The sequence below is a fragment of the Hyperolius riggenbachi genome, chromosome 4, assembly GCF_040937935.1.
Source record: "Hyperolius riggenbachi isolate aHypRig1 chromosome 4, aHypRig1.pri, whole genome shotgun sequence".
NCBI classification, from domain to species: Eukaryota; Metazoa; Chordata; class Amphibia; order Anura; family Hyperoliidae; genus Hyperolius; species Hyperolius riggenbachi.
The window spans coordinates 198,482,073-198,507,219 of NC_090649.1; the positions used below are offsets into that span (position 1 = coordinate 198,482,073).

Here is a 25,147-nt window from a genome sequence, read left to right on the forward strand (position 1 = left end):
GGTAGTTCGCGCTCCAGCCACGCTAGCCAGGGTCCCCCCTGTCATTGTGTCACTGCTGGGAACAGTAGTACACCGCTTGCTCAGCCACACTATATAGCATTCTGTTTACTGCCACTCTGTGTACCTCGCTCAGCCACACTATATAGCATTCTGTTTACTGCCACTCTGTGTCTGCTGGGAATAGTAGTACACCGCTTGCTCAGCCACACTATATAGCATTCTGTTTACTGCCACTCTGTGTACCTCGCTCAGCCACACTATATAGCATTCTGTTTACTGCCACTCTGTGTCTGCTGGGAATAGTGGTACACCGCTCGCTCAGCCACACTATATAGCATTCTGTTCACTGTTCTGTGTCTGCTTGGAATAGTTGTACACCGCTCGCTCAGCCACACTATATAGCATTCTGTTTACTGTTCTGTGTCTGCTGGGAATAGTGGTACACCGCTCGCTCAGCCACACTATATAGCATTCTGTTTACTGTTCTGTGTCTGCTGGGAATAGTGGTACACCGCTCGCTCAGCCACACTATATAGCATTCTGTTCACTGTTCTGTGTCTGCTGGGAATAGTGGTACACCGCTCGCTCAGCCACACTATATAGCATTCTGTTCACTGTTCTGTGTCTGCTGGGAATAGTGGTACACCGCTCGCTCAGCCACACTATATAGCATTCTGTTTACTGTTCTGTGTCTGCTGGGAATAGTGGTACACCGCTCGCTCATCCACACTATATAGCATTCTGTTCACTGTTCTGTGTCTGCTGGGAATAGTGGTACACCGCTCGCTCAGCCACACTATATAGCATTCTGTTCACTGTTCTGTGTCTGCTGGGAATAGTGGTACACCGCTCGCTCAGCCACACTATATAGCATTCTGTTCACTGTTCTGTGTCTGCTGGGAATAGTGGTACACCGCTCGCTCAGCCACACTATATAGCATTCTGTTTACTGTTCTGTGTCTGCTGGGAATAGTGGTACACCGCTCGCTCAGCCACACTATATAGCATTCTGTTTACTGTTCTGTGTCTGCTGGGAATAGTGGTACACCGCTCGCTCAGCCACACTATATAGCATTCTGTTTACTGTTCTGTGTCTGCTGGGAACAGTAGTACACCGCTCGCTCAGCCAGAGTATATAGCATTGTGTTTACTGCCACTCTGTGTACACCGCTCAGCCAGACTATATACCATTGTTTACTGACACTCTGTGTACACCGCTCAGCCAGACTATATACCATTGTTTACTGACACTCTGTGTACACCGCTCAGCCAGACTATATACCATTGTTTACTGCCACTCTGATTCTGCTGGGAACAGTAGTACACCGCTCGCTCAGCCAGACTATATACCATTGTTTACTGACACTCTGTGTACACCGCTCAGCCAGACTATATACCATTGTTTACTGCCACTCTGATTCTGCTGGGAACAGTAGTACACCGCTCGCTCAGCCAGACTATATACCATTGTTTACTGACACTATATAGCAGACTATATAGCATTGTGTGTACACCGCTCAGCCAGACTATATACCATTGTTTACTGACACTCTGTGTACACCGCTCAGCCAGACTATATACCATTGTTTACTGCCACTCTGATTCTGCTGGGAACAGTAGTACACCGCTCGCTCAGCCAGACTATATACCATTGTTTACTGACACTCTGTGTACACCGCTCAGCCAGACTATATACCATTGTTTACTGCCACTCTGATTCTGCTGGGAACAGTAGTACACCGCTCGCTCAGCCAGACTATATAGCATTGTGTTTACTGCCACTCTGTGTACACCGCTCAGCCACACTATATAGCATTGCGTACTCTGCCAGTCAGTGTGTATATTGCTGGGATCAGTAATACTCCACTCACCGTCAACCACTATATGAGCTCAACATGAGTTCCCCAGAGACCTCCGCTGTGAGCAGCACTCCCAACAACAGCAACAGCCAACGCCCCACGCAAGCTATAACATCCACCCCAGCAGCCAGTGGTCAGCAGCAGCCCTCCCCGGAGGAGAACGTTGTGTCCATCAGTCCGTCGCCAGAGCGATTAATGAGGGCTGCCATTGAGGAGATGATGGGGCCTGATGTGGAGGAGGAGGTCTGGCTCAGGCCAGCATCCCAAGTTAATGTTGAGGACGATGAGGGGTCTGTGTCTGGGGATGTTGGGGTGGCAGAGGTGGTGGGTGGGTCAGACTCAGGAGAAGAGTTGTATGATGAGGATGATGATCGGGACCATCTGTATGTGCCTCAGAGTCCGACCCCGGAAAACATGTTGTATCGTGTGTTTAGGTACTAAAATCTGCGTTCCCTCCCAGTAGTGTTGGGCGAACAGTGTTTGCCACTGTTCGGGTTCTGCAGAACATCACCCTGTTCGGGGTGACTATATAGCAGACTATATAGCATTGTGTTTAATGCCACTCTGTGTACACGGCTCAGCCACACTATATAGCATTGTGTTTACTTCCACTCTGTGTCTGCTGGGAACAGTAGTACACCGCTCACCCGCCACTGTATAGCATTGTGCTCTGTGTCACTGCTGACAATAGTGGTACACCGCTCACCCACCACTGTATAGCATTTCTGTACTGCCACTGTACTGCTGCCAGTCAGCGTGTACTTTAAGGATAAGTGAAATGAGGAAGAAATCCGGTGAAAGAGGGAGGGGCAAGGGAAGAGGTGTTTCCCCTGACGGTTCACGTACAGGCCACAGGGGAGCACCCAAGAAAACCCACTCAATACTGCCCATGTTGTCCAGGACAACAACCCTCACAGATCCAAAAGAACAGGACCAGATAATTACTTGGATGACCTCTCAAGCGTCCAGCAGTGGGTTAAGCAGCACCAGCACATCACGCACGAGGTCCGAGTCCTCAGCCAGTTAAAGTCTGGGCTTTCTTTGAAGACTGCACTGAGGATGTTACCATGGCGATTTGCAAGGTGTGCAAGACCCGCCTGAGCAGGGGGAAAAGTATTAACAACCTCTCCACCACCAGCATGAGCCGCCACATTCTATCCAAACATCCCACTCTGTGGGCAAACGCGGCAGGACAGGGTACCACCAGCAACACTGCCTCCCTTGGGTTCACCAGACTCACCACCAGACCCGCCTCAGCAGCAGCAGTAGCCCAGCCATTGCGTGGTTCACAACATTCACAAACATCAGACGATGCTGACACTGTCACTTTCCGGACTAGTGCTCTTGAGGTCTCCCAGTGTTCATCAAACACAAAAACCAACAGCCCTTCGGTGTGCAGCGCTACGGTTGAGTTGTCTGTCTCTGAGATGTTTGAGCACAAGAGGAAATTGCCAGCAAATGACCCCCGGGCCGTGGCAGTAACAGCCAGCCAGCATAGCCAAGCTTCTGGCCTGCGAAATGCTGCCATATCGAGTGGTGGAGACAAACAGCTTCAAGGGCATGATGTCAGTGGCCATCCCACGTTACGTGGTTCCCAGCCGCTACCACTTTGCGCGCTCTGCAGTGCCTGAGTTGCATGAGCACGTGGTCAGCTAAATAACCCGAAGCTTGAAGAATGCCGTTGCCTGCAAGGTTCACCTCACCACTGACACCTGGACGAGTGCGTTCGGCCAGGGTCGATACATCTCCCTTACCGCGCACTGGGTGAACCTTGTGGAGCCTGGCAGCGATTCCTCACCTGCTACGGCGCGGGTGTTGCCCACGCCGCAAACAGCTGGATAACAACAGCAGCACCTACCTCTCTGACTCCTTCTCCTCCAACGCATCTCAAAGCTGTACCTCATCCGGAAATGCTAACCCAGCACCAGCAGCAGTAGGATCGTGGAAGCAGTGCAGCACAGCTGTTGGCATGCGTCAGCAAGCGTTGCTGAAGCTGATCTGCCTTGGGGATAAGCAGCACACAGGGGAGGAAATTTGGAGGGGAATAAAGGAACAGACGGATTTGTGGCTGGCACCGCTGGACCTGAAACCGGGCATGAAGCTAGACACCTGGCACGAACTGGCAATGTACGCAATAGAGGTGCTGGCTTGCCCGGCAGCCAGCGTTATGTCGGAACGCTGTTTCAGTGCTGCCGGAGGCATCATCACAGATCGGCGTATCCGCCTCTCCACAGAAAATGCAGACCGTCTGACTCAAATTAAAATGAATCAATCCTGGATTGGAAACGACTACGCAACACTCCTGGACCCCAACCAAGTAACATGACCGATGAACATCTGGGATGGTTTAGCGTTTCCGGTCCGTGTTTATTGAACCTCTCATCTGTATTACATTTATGACTGCATGGCGGCAAAAAGCATTGCTGCTATGTACGCACGCTTTTTGTCCTCATGCAAGGCCTGGGTTGTTGTGTCTCACAAAGCGTGGCCTTCTCCTCCTGCGCCTCCTCCTGTTCCATCACGTGTGCTGCTGCTGCTGCTGCTGCTGCTGGGTTACCGTTGCCGGTCCCTGTTTATGGAACCTCTTATCTTTATTACATTTATGACTACATGGCGGTACAAAGCATGCTATCCGCACGCTTTTTGTCCTCATGCAAGGCCTGGGTTGTTGTGTCTCACAAAGCGTGGCCTTCTCCTCCTGCGCCTCCTCCTGTTCCATCACGTGTGCTGCTGCTGCTGCTGCTGCTGCTGGGTTACCGTTGCCGGTCCCTGTTTATGGAACCTCTTATCTTTATTACATTTATGACTACATGGCGGTACAAAGCATGCTATCCGCACGCTTTTTGTCCTCATGCAAGGCCTGGGTTGTTGTGTCTCACAAAGCGTGGCCTTCTCCTCCTGCGCCTCCTCCTGTTCCATCACGTGTGCTGCTGCTGGGTTAGCGTTGCCGCGTGGTCCCTGTTTATTGAACCACTTATCTTTATTACATTTATGACTGCATGGTGTTACAAAGCATGCTATCCGCACGCTTCTTGTCCTCATGCAAGGCCTGGGTTGTTGTGTCTCAAAGCGTGGCCTTCTCCTCCTGCGCCACCCTCCTCCTGTTCCATCACGTGTGCTGCTGCTGGGTTAGCATTACCGGTCCCTTTTCCTGGAACCTCTTATATGTATTACATTTATGACTGCATGCCGACAAAAAGCATGTTACCTGTGCAAAGAAAACAGACATTTCCCGCATTTAAAAGACAGTTTTCCCTTTGAAACTTTAAAATCGATTTTCTCAAAAACTATAAGCTCTTTTTGCTAAATTTTTTTTTTCTCTTGTACCCACTCCCAAGGTGCACATACCCTGTAAATTTGGGGTATGTAGCATGTAAGGAGGCTTTACAAACCACAAAAGTTCGGGTCCCCATTGACTTCCATTATGTTCGGAGTTCGGGTCGAACACCCGAACATCGCGGCCATGTTCGGCCTGTTCGGCCCGAACCCGAACATCTAGATGTTCGCCCAACACTAGCCCCAACCACATGAGGGGAAACTCCACTAGAAGGATACAAAGAACAATAAAAAGATCTGACTATAACTGTAATGACAGCTTAGTCGTTGTAAGTTTTCCCATCAGATCTTGTCATGGTAATGCTAAGCACGGGCACAGGTAATAAAGGGACATCTCTCCAGTCTGACCACAAACAGAAAGAAATGTAAAATGCTACATAAAACAGTTCAGCCTTTCTAGGGCCGGTTCACATGTATGTATTTGCAGCGTTAAATGATGGCAGCAGCGCTTGCCCTTCAAACACTGCCGATTTGAATGGATGGACAGCCATCAACACCCATTGTATGATCCCTTACCAGCGTTTCCTTTCTTCTCATTTCTCTTGGATGCAACCTGCAGCATCCATGATTGGTAAACATCAGTGCTTCTGTGTACAACTGCAGAAAAGCATTTAAAGAGAATCTGTACTCTGAAATTCTTAAAATAAAAAGCGTACCATTCTATTCATTAAGTTCTCCTGGGCCCCTCTTTGCTGTTTCTGCCTCTCCCTGCTGCAATCCGGGCTTGTAATTGCCAGTTTTAGGTAGTGTTTACAAACAAAAAACATGGCTGCTAACCAGCATGTGATAGGCTGAGAGAAGCTCAGTCTGTGACTCATACAGAGCCTGGAGGGGGCGTGGAGAGGGTATGTATAACTTCTACCTATCACAGCAGAGCAGCACATTCCTGCCTGAGCCGACAAAGCTGACAAAGTAAGGAAGATTAGATTATATAACAGAGATAATACATCCACTGTGAACCTAGGATAGGCTGCAGGAAGACAGACCACATTATTACAGGTATAGGAACTTATAGGATAGAAGAAAAAAAGGCTGAAACTTTTGTTACAGAGTCTCTTTAACGGAGACGCCGGGCTGCTAGTTCAGATTCCCATCTGAACTAACAAATAAATAGAAACACCAGTACTGAAATTTCAGTTTTGGTCAGATGCAAATTTAAGTAACTGGTTGGTAAAATTTAGAAATGTGGTACACAATATCTCTGCCTTTAATATTCAAGGCGCAGCCTTGACTTTATTCTGTTTTAAGGTAACAGGATTGCTGGGATAAGAAATCAGACGACAGGCTGTGGTGACAGTACACAGAAGGCTAACAAACGCGATTCTAGTATTTCTCTGCTCAGTGCTGACATCACTGGTAACATAGGAGCTTCCATGTGGGAGAAAAAACAAGCAGCAAAAGTGAGCTATGAGAGACAGAACTGTGAAATCATACCTTGGTAAACCTGTTACTGCAAGGTGTGTGTCGGAAAGATTTGTTTTTACATTATATTAAAAATACATAAAAATAAATTATTTTACAGGTTTGCATCCCATGGGCACAATAATAACAAACTACTGCCTAAGTCTAAGCATGGAACAAGCTGAAGTACAGTAGGAAATCAAACTACTTTTAAAAGTCTTCTAAGTCGACAGTAAAGTAAGTCTGTTACACAACAGTGAGAGACCTGAATAGAATAACTGCAAAATCATTATTTACAGTGTGTGTAAAACACAGAATATTGTCTGAAAATTATAATTTAGTATAATCAGGATTATACATTGAGAACTTGAGTAACTGGTTTGTTCCAGATTAACCTTAGTAAAGTCTATCTCAGCCAAGTGGCACCACCTTTCTGTACATACAGGCAACATCACTGGAAAATCCTGTACTGAAAAGTAACACGACACTAGTGTTTATGGAATGAGATTATTGTTTTTATATAAAACTGATGGCCATGTTTTGGATGAATTCTGCCCAGAAAAAAAAATTACAAGATCACTCTATAATCACATTGTCACATCATACAGAAAATAATGAGATAATGTACAAAAACACCAGATACAGGTGCAAAGAGGTGCAAAGAATACTTACAAAAAAGTATATTGCCAATTGCCAATTAGAATCCGTGTATGTATTTGCTGAAGCCTTATTTGTTGGTCTTAGCAATGTATACCTTTGCATCAGTTTGTAGCTAACTTCAGTAAATTTCATGTGCAGTCCCCTCTTCAAAGGAAATAAATTTGTCCCAGAGTAAAGTGCGCTATTAATTACTTTTCTCCTACGTTCCTGTCCCTTAAAGTAAGCTTTAAAAATCTGTACAGAACTGACAGGTTTTGGACTAGTCCACCTCCTCACGGGGATCCTTAAAAGCAGGCTGGTTGACATGTTTGTATAGATACTAAAGGGATTGTTTTGGGGAAGAATAAAGGAGATACTGAGAATCCCATATGAGGAGATGGGCTAGACCAAAACCTGACAGATCTTCTCCCTACTGTAAGTGACAACAACAAAGGAGAAAAGTATTCATCTGGGAGAAATGGATTTCTTATAAGTATGAGTACACATGTATTTTAATTTTTTTCAATTATTCGCAATAGTGGTCCTTTAAAGAGAAACTCCAACCTAGAATTGAACTTTATCCCAGTCAGTAGCTGATACCCCCTTTTACATGAGAAATATAATGCTTTTCACAAACAGACCATCAGGGGGCGCTGTATGACTGATTTTGTGCTGAAACCCCTCCCACAAGAAGCTCTGGGACCGCGGTACTTTTGGCAGTTTGTTACAATGTAACAAGGTTCACAGACAGGAAATAGCTGTTTACAGCTCTCTCTAACAGCCAAAACAGCTAGGAACAGCTACATAACCTGCCCACAGTAAAAATGTCACCATGTAATAAATGTCAGAATGTAAATCGGGGAGAGGAAAGATTTTACAATGAGCAAACACTGACTAAATCATTTATACATAATTATGGTAAAAATGAAGCACTTTTTTTACTACATTATTTTCACTGGAGTTCCTCTTTAAAGAAAACCTGTACTGAAAATAAAAGTCAAAATAAGCATACACAAGTCATACTTACCTTCCATGTAGTCTACTCCTCAGTGTCTTTCTCCTGCCCCGCGTCCTGTTTGTTCACTGTGATCAAGGGAATTTTCCGTCCTCCATTTTGAAAATAGCCATTACTCATAACAGCTTTCTGGTCAGCACACAGTTAAACTGTAACATCGCCAACTTGAGCCATAGGGAATCATGGACATTACCTGGTACATCCGTTTTCCTCTCAGCTATAACTGACAGCAACTGATATTTTACTGACAGCAACTGATATATTTCAGATCTGACAAAATATTGTCAGAACTGGATGGGATTATTGTCAGAAGAAAATGGTGAGCTTCTGAGAGGAACTGATGGCAAGGTAACTATGTAATGTTCATTTGAAGTTACCTCATGTGTTTATTTTAAATATTTTTACTCAGTACAGGTTCATTAAAGGGACCCTGAGCAGTAACCCCCCCCCCCCAAAAAAAAAATCTAGACTTACCTGGGGCTTTCTTCAGCCCCCTGTAGCCTGTGAGGTCCTTCGGCATCCTTTTCAGCTGTTCCTTGGTCCCACTGGTAATCCTCTGGTAATCCGGAAACTTTGGCTGTCACGCTGGTCACCGTAAGCGTCCTGCGCATGCATGGTTCTCGCTGAACTGGGCATGTGCAGGACGCTTACGACGACCAGCATGATGACGCGATGGGTGCGTACGCACGACTTCAGCCAAAGTCACCGGATCACCGGAGCCACCAGCGGGACCAAGGAAGGGGATATCGCAGGCTATGGGGGGCTGGAGGGAACCCCAGGTAAGTCCATATTTCGAGGGGGGTGTTACTGCTCTGTGTCCCTTTAATGATGGGTGGGGAAAAAATACTCTCCTTATGTGCTAATTAGCTTTACCTAGGAGGAGGATGTATTTAAGATGGTAAATTGCCAAGCACATAGCACAGCTACTGGTCAACTGGAAAAGCAGCTAAAAACGTACTGTACGAATTTTTGCTCATCCCCATTTGTTAGTAAATGCCCACTTGTAACTACTGAACCTTACTATTCTGCAATTTGTAAATTCCTTTATGCTGTACCTAAAATGTGATGTGGGAAAATTAATTATTGTAAAAACACAACCCACTGCAGTATTTTATGTATTGTCCTGATGGGTATAATTTTTGTGTCATGTTAAACAGGTTCTGCTAGAGGTTTTGTGATGTAGGACACATGTTTGAAAACAAATACTGTAATAATTCAGGGCTGTTTTGCCTTTCTGAATGTGGGCGGGTTACTTTATCTACTGAGCGCTCAAAAATTCCAGGTGTAGCTCAGTCACGGATGTCTCATTTTTTGTCTACCATCTGGGAGGATATCATGTGAGTGTCACACATGGGAATCTGAGCACTGTCCCTATCTCACCATACACAAGGAAATAAATAATACATCACTAATTATATGTTGTCCATTATTCCAGTAACTACACTGTAGTAATGAGTCAGTGAACTTGTCAGACACACTCAACTTTCTATTCAGTGAATATAATCTGGAGAATATAAAGTATATGATGTGTCTAGTTTATGACGTAAACCGACGGTGAGTCAGTGGCTAAGTTCACATAAGTCCCCTCCACTGACACCCTGGAACCAATACAGAGTGACAATATGAAAAAATTGTACTGTACAATACCTATTCATTAAATTATATAAATGGGAACAGCACGGTGGCGTAGTGGCAGCACGGTGGTGTAGTGGTTAGCGCTCTCGCCTTGCAGCGCTGGGTCCCTGGTTTGAATCCCAGGTCAACATCTGCAAGGAGTTTGTATGTTCTCCCTGTGTCTGTGTGGGTTTCCTCCGGGCACTCCGGTTTCCTCCCACATTCCAAATACATTCAGATAAGTTAATTGGCTTCCCCCATAAATTGGCCTTAGACTACAATACATACACTACACAATATAAGCATATGACTATGGTAGGGACTAGATTGTGAGCTCCTTCGAGGGACAGTTTGTGACAAGACTATATATGCTCTGTACAGCGCTGTGGAAGATGTAGGCACTATATAAATACTAAATAATAAAATAATAATTATTTGATTTTGTTACCTGGTGATCTGTCTTAGAAAAATGGAAATCTGCTGTGCCGTACTGAATATGTACCCTAAAGGGACGATCAGAAGCCTGATTCACTTACATTAGAAGTAGCGACCTGTTATTTATCCAGTCATGACTGTTTATTCGGAAGCATGTAATTTAGTTGCTGGACCGTGTTCAGTAAAATGGGCACTGTACAAAACGCAATGTTATTTACAGATATAGGGGTGCCCACTGTGTAATTTGGGCTCCGTCAGCACTCAATAAATAACATTTATAGAGGGCCAGCTATCCCAAAGAGAATGTTTAGCGGCAGAAGGGGACGCTGATATTGGAGGATATTGCGGCAGGGGGGGTTAGGGCAAGGCATTATTAGAGGGGGGGGTTATTGTGAGAATAAGATAGGGTTAGGTGATAAATATTGGTGGAGATTGCAGGACCCGGGGGTGGGGGGGGGGGTGTTAGGTTTGAGCATTGGTAGAGGAAGGTTCAGTGTGAAAAGAGGGTTGGGTGATATATTCTAATATCAAAATATTCTACTATCAAAATCAATCACTGCCAATAGTACAGTAAAGTATAGTATTGATAATTTAACCATGGCGCCCTTTGTACATGTATTCATGTGCCAGAAATAGCCAGACCCTGGATTATGTCCAGAGAGGGAGAAATTGGTTAATCAGTAGGGGGATATGTATTTTTTATATTCCTCTAGATCAGTGGTTCCCAACCTTTCCGGGCCGGGGAACACTTTCTGACCATATTTTTCTCCGGGAAACGGCGGCGGCGGGGGGGGCGGCGGCGCGGGTGTTTGCGCGACCTAGTGGACAGTGCCGTGCTATGGGGGGGGGGGCGGCTGCATAGCTAGCATAGTTGCCCCAGTATAGGGAGTTTAGTTGCCCCAGTATGGTTAGTATAGTTACCCCAGTATAGCTAGTATAGTGCCCCAGTATAGCTAGTATAGTCCCAGTATGGATAGGTAGTGCCCCAGTATAGCCAGTAAAGTGCCCAGTATAGCTAGTATAGTACCCAGATAGCTAGTATAGTGCCCAGTATAGCTAGCATAGTGCCCAGTATAGCTAGCATAGTGCCCAGTATAGGTAGGTAGTGCCCCAGTATAGTGCCCAGTATAGCTAGTATAGTTGCCCCCAGTATAGCTAGTTTGGTTGCCCCCAGTGTAGGTAGTTTCGTTGCCCCCAGTATAGCTAGTTTCGTTGCCCCCAGTATAGCTAGTTTAGTTGCCCCCAGTATAGCTAGTACAGTTCCCCCCAGTATAGATGCCCAGGAGGGGGGGGAAGCAGCGCTAGAAGGAGGGGCAGTGGAGGCAGCGGTGGGGAGGGGGGAAATATCCCCCCCCTCCCTCACCTGGGACCCCTCCTTCTGCCTCTCCCCCCCTCCGTTTAGCGGTGGCAAGTGCGGCTCGGTGGCGGGGAGGCATACGGAGAATTACTCACCACTTCTGCGTTCCAAGCGCCGGCAACGTCATGTCGTCACACATCTCCGCCTTCAATACCGCCCACTGTGCTTCCGCTAATCAGGAAGAACAGTGGGCGGCATCGAAGGCGGAGATGTGTGACGACTTGACGTTGCCGGCGCTTGGAACGCAGAAGTGGTGAGTAATTCTCCGTATGCCTCCCCACCGCCGAGCCGCACTTGCCACCGCTAAACGGAGGGGGAGAGAGGCAGAAGGAGGGGTCCCAGGTGAGGGAGGGGGGGGGGATATTTTCCCCCTCCCCACCGCTGCCTCCACTGCCCCTCCTTCTAGCGCTACTTCCCCCCTCCTGCACCCTAAAAGTAGGTACAGGTCTGCCGAGAGGCCAGACCTGTACGGCACACCGGGCAACATGCCGCGGCACACTAGTGTGCCGCGGCACACTGGTTGGGAAACACTGCTCTAGATCACCTAGTGCAGAGAGAGCCGTCTCTTGGCATCTGCTTGCACCCAAATCAAACGCGGCGAGAAGATACATACTCATGCACCGCTACATCTCCCTCTCTTGTTGCTATTTTAGTAGTGATGATAGATGGAATAAATGGTTTGAAACAAACACCACTGCTCTACACTATCTCCTAAAGTGTTCACCACTTGAATAAAATGATTGTGTTCACCTAAAGTGTTCACCACTTGAATAAATTGATCTCTTATCAAGAGGCATACAGGTCTGGTCAACTCTTTATAAGCGTGGTGATCAGTACAAAAGTGCAAAGAAATAATGGTGTTTTCAGTAGAACCAAATACCGTGAAGAATTCTGGTATTTTAACTTTATCACCACTTTTGTAAATGTACCATTAATGCGATTTTAAACTCTGACAAAATATTCAATAAAATGTGTTTTCTTACTTTTTATAACCCATACAGTTATCATATTTGCTTTTGTGCACAAGCATTATTATTCATTTAGAAAATGTAAGTTCCCAAAGTTCAGCTTATTTACTTTGAAAGCTGCCTTTGCATTTTATACATAACTAATTCTATGCATCTTGTATTGAAGGCATAAATGCTTTCTGAGTGTCTGTCTGTGTTTAGGAGAATTTGCACAGGCAGAGAATGTGTCACATTCCTCACTTGATACAGTTAAGTAAACACAGGATAACATTGGTGAAACACAAACAAAAATGCACCCGACCACCGGGAGCCCGATCTGGTGTGATATCGTCTTATTGGGTTTAGGGTGAGATAATTCTGGTGAAAATATACTCACAAGTCTGGGTTGCTCCAAAGAGGCAACCACTCATTAGCGCAGATGGGGAAATACCGTCCCCACTCGGCCTTTTCTTGCTAGGTATCGGTCGCAACTCCAAATGAAAAAATATTCGGCCCACTCTACAGGCGGGAACGAAAAACCCTACTAGGTGGGGTACAGTATATAAATTGATAAGAAAGGAGGCACCCAATTCGTAAATTTGTATAGGTTATATCAGAGCTTGTATCGAATGACACGTGCTCTTAATAATTGAAACCTTTGACTCGTAATAAAATAGAATATCAAGTATACTTGTTTAAAAACAGTACGGACTGAGCAGCGGCACATAGGCGCTCCTATACACAGCTCGCTTCGGAGCCGGCACTCATTTGACCTGAGGAAGCGGCTTCACGCCGAGAAACGCGTTGTCACAGTGCTGTTCGCATATAATAAATGAAAAGATATTCTATTTTATTACGAGTCAAAGGTTTCAATTATTAAGAGCACGTGTCACAGGATAACATTATCTCCAGTTCGGATGCGTCCAGCTTTCTCTGCACTGAGCTTGTAACTCCTGTGTTTAAATAATTGAATGCTGTTCTAGTTCATTAAAACATGTGGATAAGTGAACAGAAGCACAATATCACTTTACTTCCTATACTGTAGACTGGAATCAACGTCCCAAGTTGATTGATATGTTCAGTTGTGGGAAACTGTAGCATTATTACCCATTATTCCACAATTCTCATCATAAATAAAAGCATATGATGTAGAATTAAGATGCACCTTTTATCGACTTATTCAATGAAATCTGCAAGAATAATGAGAACTTGGTCTTCTCGCCATTTTACACCATACCTTGTTGATTAACATTGACTTTTTTCCCATCAAATAAAAGATATAACTTCAACTCAACCACCTTATTTGAAGGGGATAAAACAGATTGCAAGCATAGAAATCTTACCGTCCAGGTAGCAGACTTTGCTGTGCTAGACTGCTGAAATGAGACATCAAAAGTGTGTGGTCCTGGGTAATCTGTATTTGAGGGGATGGCAGGAGAAGGGGACAAGGCATCAAAGGTGGAACTTGGCTGGGCGTACGGGGATGGAGCGGTCACACTGTTCTGAGCATGCTCATTGGCGTAGGGGCTTGTTGAAGAGGAACCATTCTGTATCTGCTGTTCCATGCTGTTCAGAAGTCCCAAATTTGTGTATTGCGGCTAAAGGTAAAAGGAAAAACTCAATGAGGAAGAGAAACCACATTGTAGACCATTTAAAATATTCAGTACTTGCTCAGAACTACTTTCCTGTATCAGTAAACTAGTGCATTGTTGAAAGAGGATCTACCATCAAGAACTGAACATCCTATATTTAATCAAAGTAATATATTTCTGTTGAAGTCAGTACCTCCATGGATGTAAACATATACAGTACCATGTGTATGCATTGTGACTCTATAAGGATACTCATAAGTAGAGAACATGCATGAGTCAATGCATCTTTCTCTTAGAGTTCATGATATTAAGATAAACAGTTCAAAACATATTTACTGTTGACTACTCAACAATGGCAGCACACAGTTAAAGAATTAAAATTGATTTGTGTATTGTGTCAGTCTATTATACGACATTATAGAAGTACTACTATTTTTATGTGACAATTTGGTGCTCTTATATGAGAACAGTTGTAATCCAGCAATTCTGGAATGCAAATTCATGATTACAGACCAAAAACTACAGGTTATGGTGGTATTATTACGGTGCACACTCATTTTTGTTTATATAATATGCAAGTATTTTCTCATAATGTAAGATTATTTAAGTTATTGCATGTTTAATGTCTGTTGCGTTACTGCAGAGCTTGTTTTTGTTTTCTAGAAGCGATTGTCCGATGTCTAATAAATCACTGTTAAAATACCTATACAGGAGCCTAGATGCTGGTTATATTTCCTACACCAATGACTTTCACAATGCTATGAGCTCCAATCTGCTAAGAGGTATTCAGGCTGAGCCTTTCTCCATGCAGGTTGAACAGCAGCATGATGCAATCCAAAGAGCTGAAACCCCACCTACAGTGTCTAAACAAATATCCTCTACATAACATTATCTGGTCACGTGAGTGTTAGATGCACAAGCTTCATTTTACAAAAAGAAAAAGTATCATTTCATAATCAAGAATGACATTTAGATGTATGACTGGAAATGGTTTTTAAATCACCCATGGATAAAGCCATTAGCAAGGAAAAAAAAAATATTGACAGTACTTTTTCATTTACTTTTGCAATACCTTTTTAACTGCAGAATGCTGAAAAGTTATTTTAAGCAGAGAATGAAAAATGACCTCCTAGGGGAAAAAGTGAATTGGATATAAGGGCCCTTGTGTTGTATCTCAAAACGGTAATTTTTCTATAATTCTGCTGCCTTTATTCGATAAATGCGCTTTAATATGTAGGAAATGGCAGGTAATGTAAAGCAACTCTGAGCTGCTAAAATCATACGCATTGTCTTCTGATTTCTGCCAAAGCAAAAGAGATTGTGATGTATTAGTTATATCCACCACAATCCTTATGTGTTAAAATATACTTTATCAGCCGACAATGAATCAGGTTTTAACTAAATATGGTATTTGTAATTAATGCTATTAAAAATTATTAGTTACAAAATATACCAATACTGCCTCCAGCCTGCCGGTAGGCTCAGCTATTTGACTTGACTAGGGATGGTCATCGGTCAATGATATGCAAATACTTTTTGAGTTGATGCAGAGCTATGCAGATTTGTATGCAAATGTATACATACATTTGTACTAGGGAGCTATGAGCATCAAAGGACACTATAAAAAAGAAGACTGCAACATTCCTAGTAATGATGATAAATTCATGAGCTTCTTCTGATTTTATGGCCCTTCTCTTTTTCCAGATACCGTGTGTGTTTTTTTTTTCTTTTATAGTAATGCAGACGAAAGCACACACATTTTTACACATATGAACATGCACTGAACAAAACATGTACAGTATAAAAATGTGCACATTTCCTGCAGCTGACTAGTGTGAACATAGCCTGCTTAGCAGAAAATGTGTCACCATGAGCTTCATAGAATAAGGGGCACAGCATTAATCTAGTTTTGTCATAAATTTTGGTGGTAGGTGAAATTCATCTTTTTGCTGTATAAATCATTGGCATTTGGCAATAATTCTGGCTTACATGCAAGGTTCATGCAAAGAATATGTAGGCTGGAACTGGGCAATCAAATAAACGTGCTGACAGTTGGTCCAGTTCCAAGCTTCATATAATCTGCATTACATTTTCACATAGGACAGAATTATATGCATCTCATTGAGCATCACTTGTGGACACACACACGCACGCACGCACACATATACACACACACACACACACACACACACACACACACACACACACACACACACACACACACACACACACACTCTCTCTCTCTCTCTCTCACTCTGGCCCAGTGCACACCAAAACCGCTAGCAGATCCTGAAAACGCTAGAGGTTTTTGGAGCAGAAACACTTCTTCAGCAGGAGCCACATTTGCAGTTTGCTAAAAACCGCAAACCGCTGGTGTGCACCATCTCATTGAAATACATTAGCCAAGCGTTTTCACAGGCGGATGCGGTTGGCGGATCGCTGCTAAAACCGCTCGGTGTGCAATGGGCCTCTCTCTTTACCTACAGAACAGAGAGAAAACAGCCTCCAACAAGCCTGTATGAAAGAAGAAAGTGACCCAACACACCATGGCCATTAATCTGCCATCTGAAGATGATGTACATTAAATTTAACAATCAGGAGAACCAGTCTGACTGCTTAGATATGTAAAACAAACAAGGAAGCCATAGTTCATAAAACTGCTTTCAAAAGGAACAACTGAACAGCAGATTAGGAGATCAGAGGTGTAAAAGGGAACACTAAGGCACTCCCAGCTACACGACAGATGGCAAAAAAACGGATTATCTGTAAAATTCAAGTCTGCACTGTAATAATGTAATAATGTCTGCACTATAATGTAAACAGTTAAGTGTACAGTCAGAAAAAAAAGGTTATAGAATATGATGGTAAAGATAGCTAAATGAAACTTCCAGTTATGGTTGATTCACTGATAATTGAATTGGGACATACGTGTTCCTCTTTACTATATACACAAAAAGGTACAATACTTACAGTTTAAAATAAATCAGTGCACATCTAATCGTCACTGAGCTCATGTATTCATGAGGAATTTAATGAAAACCAATCATTTTATTTGACGAACCTGTCTTCATGTCCCTCCTATGTTGGATGTTTTCCGGGTAACCTCACACAGGTGACTATTAACCATTGTATCAGCAATGTGAATTACTTTTTGGTCTCTTTTAGCCCCTTATACTTTCCTAGTAGTTCTGGGTCACCATGAGCTATCTGGGAATGCTGTAGCAATGTGAATTACCTGTGTCTGTGAACATCTACAATACATGCCTGGATTGTGGGACCTGAGCATAAGCTTGTGAAAAACTGTTCTACATCATTCAAAATAAATTCACAACAATGAATCTGCAGACAATGGGTTTTAACTCCCAGCCTACTGGTCCATTATGGTACTACTAGGCAATTATGCCCATTTCAAAAATGGGCACTAGAGTGTGCATACTGTGTCTGGGGCTCCATCCAGTCACACACGCAGCCTCATCCGCATCCACCCGCTCGCATGCCAGCCTAAGCAACCACATCTGATGTGCGTGTTTGCGCCCGTATCCGCCCGCACGCTTGGAAATTACCAAGGCTCTACGTCTGTGCACTCTGCAGCCTTGTTCACATCTGCCCGTACCTGCATGCTCATGTCTGAATCATAAATTGTGACCCCACTGCTCCTAAAGGCCAATTGTGTCACTAAATAGGTGCCCACTAACACTGTTACCAATGTCTGAAGTAATGATAATTGACCCACAGAAGCAGCTTAGCGAGGGAGGAAGGGGTGAGCCCAGTTTACAAGTCAGGCCTGATGTTTACTTCATAAATAATCGGACACATTTTAAAGAGGTTTACTTGAACTGATGTCTGCATACTTTGTAGAATGATTCCCACGCAGAAGAAGGCATGGAGACATATCTTGTGCTATCCTGTTGTGTTGTGTTGTGTTAGTATCACTTTATGAGCTTATAATATAATAAATAGAAAATGCCTAACAAGGGTAGGCCGGTTCAGGTCATTTGTACGCGGGGATAAGCAAGAATCTAATAGACACCTGTGTTAATTATCAGTAATCGGGCACTCAATCTGTGAATTGGGGCGCCCAATGCAGATAGTAGATGATCAGCTACTACATAGGAAATAATGGTTGTAGACATAGACAATCGGCTACAGCTAACGGCCATTTGGGTGCCAGGGTTAGTGTTAGGATTTAGGAGGGGGAGGTTAGTGTTAGGCTTTAGGTGGGGGTTTAGTTGGGTACTAGGAGGGGAGCGTTCAAGTGAGAATGGAAGCTGGTTAGATGCATAGTAAGATATCAGTAATGTATATTATCAATATTTTAACTAGTGCACCAACCAGCGCCCAACGCATGCGCCAGTGCAGCAACACGTACGCAGGGTAGGCATTTACACAGGGTATGTCTAGGGCAGAGGATGCATTGATTTGACTAGTTAGACTTTCTTTTGACTACAGCATGATATTTTAAATGTGTATACCCCCATCACAAATTGTTAGGACAACACACTCATGAAAATGTACAAAAACATGAAGTGTTAAAAGGCACCCACAGGTGGAAATAAATAGTCATACATCGTCAGCTTTGCCTGCATAGCATTAGAGCAATGAGAAAGACATTTTTGGCACGGACTTGAAAGTCAGCAGTGCAGAGGAATCCCAGAGATTGTGTTTCGGACGGTTTAGGGAAGGATGGATGAAAAGCCCACAGACCAGACCAGCGTGATGCCCGCTGAGAGGAGGCCAGCATCTGATGCTCTCACATTGCTCACTTAACAAAGGAAATGTCAACAAGACAGGCAGGAGTATTGGGGGCAGGAAGTGTGAAACTTTCATAGTCTGAGCCTGAACAAATTCAAGAGCAAAGATCTTGTGACAGAATAAACAAGTGTCTGCATCTTGGTAACCCTTCACCTTCTGTAAGCGTTGTATGAAAGAGATCAGAGTTACAATTTACATTCAATTCCAGATGAAATGTAAATAAAAAGTGTCACTACGTTCAGCTATCATTTCATAAGGTAAACTACTTCACTGATTGAACAATTTAAAAAGGGTTTTATCACCAGTTTATCAAAAAAATATGCATTAAACCTGAGACAATTAAACAGCACGGTTAACATACAAAGAGGTATATATTCTGTACAGTGTGAGCTGAGACTCCACAGAAGCCTGGTACACACTTTCAATTGTGATTGGCCGATTACTGATTAATTTTACCATCTCCATGTAGTATGAGGGTCAACAGATATCGAATACTATGAGCAGATTGTGTAGGTAAGCTCTCATACTAAATGGAAGTGATAAAATTGGTTAATCATTGGTCAATGGAAATTGGATGTGTGTACTAGGCTTCACTTGAGAATTGAGTAGTATGTTAACCAGTGAAAATTCATTTTCACTGACTGAAGAATATTACCTTTATTCTGAACATTTGTTGTATATGGAAGGTCAATATTTTTTTTGATTTTTTTTTGCTGAGCAATGTGTGAGCATGCTCTTTATGAATGGTGGTGAGTATGTTACATACTCTGGGTTTTGGCACCTGTATTTTAGCACCAATTAACTGCGCCTGAGATAAATCTCTATATTCTTTCTGCCTTCTGATGACTGATTCCTCTACCTAGCCTAATCTTAACATTCTCACACCTTGGACAATAACTAGAAACTACCTCTCCCAACAACCCTAACTGTAACCTTGTGCATGACCTTAACCACGTCTCTCAAACCCTAGTCTAACATGTCACCTAAGCCCAACCTCAGAATTCATCTTTACAACAATGCCTCACCCTAACCTATCTGTTGATCTGTTGGTGATCCTAGCCTAAACAGCTCTAAAGTGTATAATGTAATATTAGGATTCCTAACTTTACCCTTCATTGACCTTTCCAACTCCTGAATCTAGAAGATAATTGCTTTAGGTGCAGTGCAGCTCTGCATCCAATAAATGCAAATCACTGCTTTGCTGTGGATGGAGGGAATATTTACATTATTGGAAAACTGGCTGCACTGTGACACCAACTGAAGCATGATTCTAGAAAACGGTCCTTTGAGGCAGTGCTGGTTACATTTACCTACAGTACCACAGAATATCTTATTGTGGCATAATAACAAAACATGAATTGTATAGTAAATCTGCACCATGTGATTATCCTGCCCCATGACAATGTGGCAATTTGCCTGCCATAATGTAAATATAACTAGCTTAACGTACATTTTGAATTCACATGACAGTTGGGTTATTTATTATGGCTGGAAGGGTGTAGGTCATCATAAACGTCTGTTACTGCACTTGCCCCTAGACTAGAGCATGTGATCAAGTTGATCAGCTGGTAGACTCGCCAGGGTCTTATTTGCAGTGATCACATCCTTCATTTGTGCATGATTGTGACCTGAGCCATGGGGCAAGACCTGCTTTACAATGGCACCCACAGTTTAAAAGAGGTGTAAGTACAAGCTGGAGAGAAGTAGTTTATTAACGATTACCATTACTAAAAGCATCAAGAAGAGCTAAAGCAGCAGATGAAGAGGTCCCTAAAGAGACTCAGGAGTGGTTGCAAGCTTTGCATTTCCTATCACTATACCAGTGCTTACTAATTCATCACCTGTTCAAAGTGATCACCTTTCTCCATGAGTTATTACGCTACACATGAGAAACCCTACTCTTAAAGCGTACCTAAACTCAGAACTTCCCCTCTGCTCTAAAAGATAGACAACAGCATAATAACCTTTAACCGGTTCAGCCCCACAGTGTCGAAAACCTCATGCATCCGAGCCACGTTCACCTCCCATTCATTCGCCAATAACTTTATCACTACTTATCACAATGAATTGATCTATATCTAATTGTTCCGCCACTAATTAGGCTAACTTTGGGTGGTACATTTAGCTAAGAATTATTTTTTTCTAAATCCATTTTAACAGGAAGATTAAGAAAGAAATGAAAAAAAAATCATTTTTTCTCAGTTTTTGGCCATTGTAGTTTGACATTAATATACGCTACTGTAATTTAAACTCATGTATTTTATTTGCCCATTTGTCCCGCTTATTACACCATTTAAATTATGTCACTATCACAATTTATAGCGCTGATATTTTATTTAGAAATAAAGAGGCATTTTTTCAATTTGCGTCCATCACTATTTACAATTAACAATTTATTTATAATTTAGAATAATATAATAATATACTCTCTTGACATGCATATTTAAAAAGTTCAAACCCTTAGGTAGCTATTTGTGTTGTTTTTGTTTTTTTTATTGTAATATTGTTTTTTTGTTTTTATTAAAAGATGTATTTGGGTAATTTTGGGTGTGGGAGGGAACCAGCTAATTTTAAATATAAAATAATGTAATTGTTAAATAAAATATGTGTGTGGGTGTAGTTTACTATTTGGCCACAAGATGACCACAGTCAAAAAAGTCCTGGAAGCATACGATGACGCTTCCAGGAACTAGAAAGAAGACGGGGAACGTTTTGGGGGGCAGAAATACCGCGATCTCTGATTAGAGAGCGTCGTTTTTTATGCGGGGAACTTAGATCGGTGAATGGGAATTATATTCTTATTCCCTGATCGGGGGACTAGCGGTGGGAGCATGCGCTATCGCGTGCACCGCTCAGCAGCAGCAGCAGAGCCTATCTGGATGAGCATAGTTGTCCAGATAGGCTGAACTGGTTAAAGAAAAACATTTCTTTGGCTGATACAAATCCTACAATAAATCTGCAGTGTTTCTACTTCCTGCTTTCAGAGAAGCAGACATAGATATTGTTATCATTCTGAGCTTTCATTGAGCTTATCTGATGTGGCAGTCAGCTGACACAGGGGGAGATCAAATTACAACTTGTGATTAGACACAGATGAGGGAGGATTAGAAAGGCAGAACTCTCTAAATACATACAGGGTGCATTTCTCTATGTTTTCCCCTCTGCCCTGTGCAAGAGTTCAGGTCAACTTTAAGAACAGAGTTTAGGGGGGGATTCCTGCTTCCATTAATGGGTGGAGCATTTTAGTGGAGTGTTACAATACCCAAATAACCTCTTACCAGTTCACAAGTAAAGGCTAGAAAAAATACTTTTTTTCTTCTTATTTACTTAAGAAAGCAAAATGATCTGTGTTGATGGATCTGATTCTGATTGGAAAGACTGCAAAAAACTGGAGATCTAATCAAATTTTCATTTTTCCACATCGGTGTAAAGCAATTACATCTGCTGCTGAAACATTCACAGGATAAATTTAGTTGGCAGGCTTAAGTTGTTTTCTCATTGTGGGTATATCTGCTGCAACCTTCAGTGCCTCCAGGGCTGGAATTTAAAGGCCAAAGACTAGACTCTCTTGCGCACATTCCATGTCACAGAAAAGTACCTGCAGGGCACAACTGAAAGTTTAAGTTACATGAACATTAGAGCGACAAGTCTTCTTTAGAAAAGGTTCCGTCTTTGTGACTTAGAAATGTAGTGTATCACTCATCAGATAAACATTCCCCTGAAATACTGTCCAAGAGATGACACCGATCAACAGATCAATCTTGTGTCCCCATACTTCACTGACCATTAAAGTAGTTTTAATACAGCGAAGTGCCTTTGCTATATTGATGTCTGTATTTTATTACTAATAGATCATAGTGTTAAAACCCAACTCCAGACACAGTACAAATATAGCTGCCCAACCAGCAGCCCCCCCCCACATACACATACACACACAAACACAAACACAGTACATACACATACACGCTACACACACTACATACATACACACACACACAAACACACATAGTACATACACATACACGCTACACAAACTACATACACACACACACACACACACACACATACACACACACACACACACACACACCTATACACACACACACACACACACACACACACAAACATATACACACACACACACACACACCTATACACACACACACACACACACACACACACACCTATACACACACACACACACACACACACACACACCTATACACACACACACACACACACACACACCTATACACACACACACACACACACACACACACCTATACACACACACACACACACACACACACACCTATACACACACACACACACACACACACACACACACACACACCATACACAAATATACATAAAGCAGTCCCCACAAACATACACTTCCCATTCATACGCGTGCGCACACACACACATGAGCATACACACACACACATAAACGCACATGAGCATACACACACATGCACATTCCACATACATACACACTTTACACACGCATTCACATGAGCATACGTACACACATGCACATTCCACATACATAAACACTTTACACATCCGCGCACATGAGTAGACACATGGCTGAAATGTAAATCTGAATAAGAGGTTCATCTTCATTGTAATTGAAAGCTATTTGGAAAAAGTTCTGTATGACAGCTTTCATCATCACCTGGCCTGTGCTAAGGACTGTTGCCCAGCAGGGATCAGGACCCAATCCCTTGGGCAATAGTCTGGTGCCGAGGGTGCTAGACTCCAGAATGTACAGATGCACCACTAGACTCCAGAATGTACAGATGCATCACTAGACTCCAGACTAGCAACGCATTCTGTTGCTATAAAGGGGGGAAGAAGGACGACCTTCGACTTTTAGTAACAACCATTGAATATCTGTGGAAACTTGTAGACATTTAATGATGGTTGTCAGTGGAGTGGCAAAGAAGCCAAGGGCCCCAGTGTGAGTTTTAGATGGGGCCCCCAAACACTTTATTAGAATGAAACCTCAAAACCTTTCAAGGACATCTTCAATGAAAAGCTTAAAAAAATGGATAAAGGAGGGCCCCTAGTGGGTCCCTTTGGTCCAGGGGCCCCAATGTGGTTGCAACCTCTGCAACCCTTATTGCTACACCACTGTTCAGGAGAATAGTTATTGATACATATGGGCATAGATGGAGAGTGCAATTGTGCTTTTGAAATGTTCCTGCCACTGACCTTGTTAGAGGCTCACAACAGTGAAAGTTTGGTCAATTCTAACATAAGATCTATTGATCACGGGGTGTCTACAGAGGTCTGTGAAATACACAGACATGCAAATTGTCAAAAATCATCTCATGTCTGTAACCATATAACCAACTTGAGAGTTGTTTGTCTGACACTGAAAATAAGCAGCTTGGAAAGAAAAGGAAGTCACTATGCTAAGTTTACAAATGTGACAACGTCTAGGACAGTTATCAGTTTGCAGTGAAGCATCATCAACAAACAGACTACAGAAGAATAAGGAGAATGCAGATGAAAGGTTTCCAGGGATCTCCCCACCTGTGTCTTGGATTCACAGGCGTTTCCCATAACTGGACACATAATAAAAAGGAAGCACTTTCAAAGCACCATCTCAATTCACCCATAGACACCCACCCACATACACAACTCCCTCCACGATCTGCTCTAGCACACTTTAAAGACTGCCTGATTACACGACCAAGACCATCATGAAGCAAGCTGTGATTGAACAAATGAAAGGATGTGACAAAAAAGAATCATCTACCCGTCATAGTATTATCAGTAAGTCCCAAATGGAAGCATCAGTGAACCATATGATATCTTTTTACAGTGTAAGACAATTCTACAAAGCACAAAAGAAAAAATAACTTCTGAATTAAGCCTTAAGCATATGACGAAGAACTCCCTAATTGTATGTCTTACTAATCCCCACTAGCATGCCATGAGCAGCCTGAAATACATATCTTCTCCATAAATGTATATGTAGATTACTTTAGTTCTATAGCTGCCTGTCACCACAGAGGATTAGCTGCCCACTCTGGGCAACTAAAACAAAACAAAATGATAATACTCTAAGTGCAATTCTCACACCAACCAATCAGAACTGATCTTTAAGTTCAACTAGGCACATGAAGTGAAGGAATCTCTCCAGGATGGAAACATGGACATCAGCAAAAACTAAAAATGCTTTCAAAACC

The 25,147-nt window shown here is 43.0% G+C and overlaps 1 protein-coding gene across 5 annotated transcripts in view; it reads right to left on the reverse strand.

Moving 5' to 3' along the window:
* The window catches only part of TP63 (tumor protein p63), a 212,365-nt gene that overhangs the window by 77,870 nt on the left and 109,348 nt on the right, over positions 1–25,147 (reverse strand). For all 5 annotated transcript variants that reach the window (XM_068281212.1, XM_068281209.1, XM_068281208.1 and 2 more), the window contains one exon: positions 13,947–14,201. In XM_068281212.1, coding sequence (XP_068137313.1) covers positions 13,947–14,201 — 255 coding nt within the window. The remainder of the gene's footprint in view (positions 1–13,946; positions 14,202–25,147) is intronic.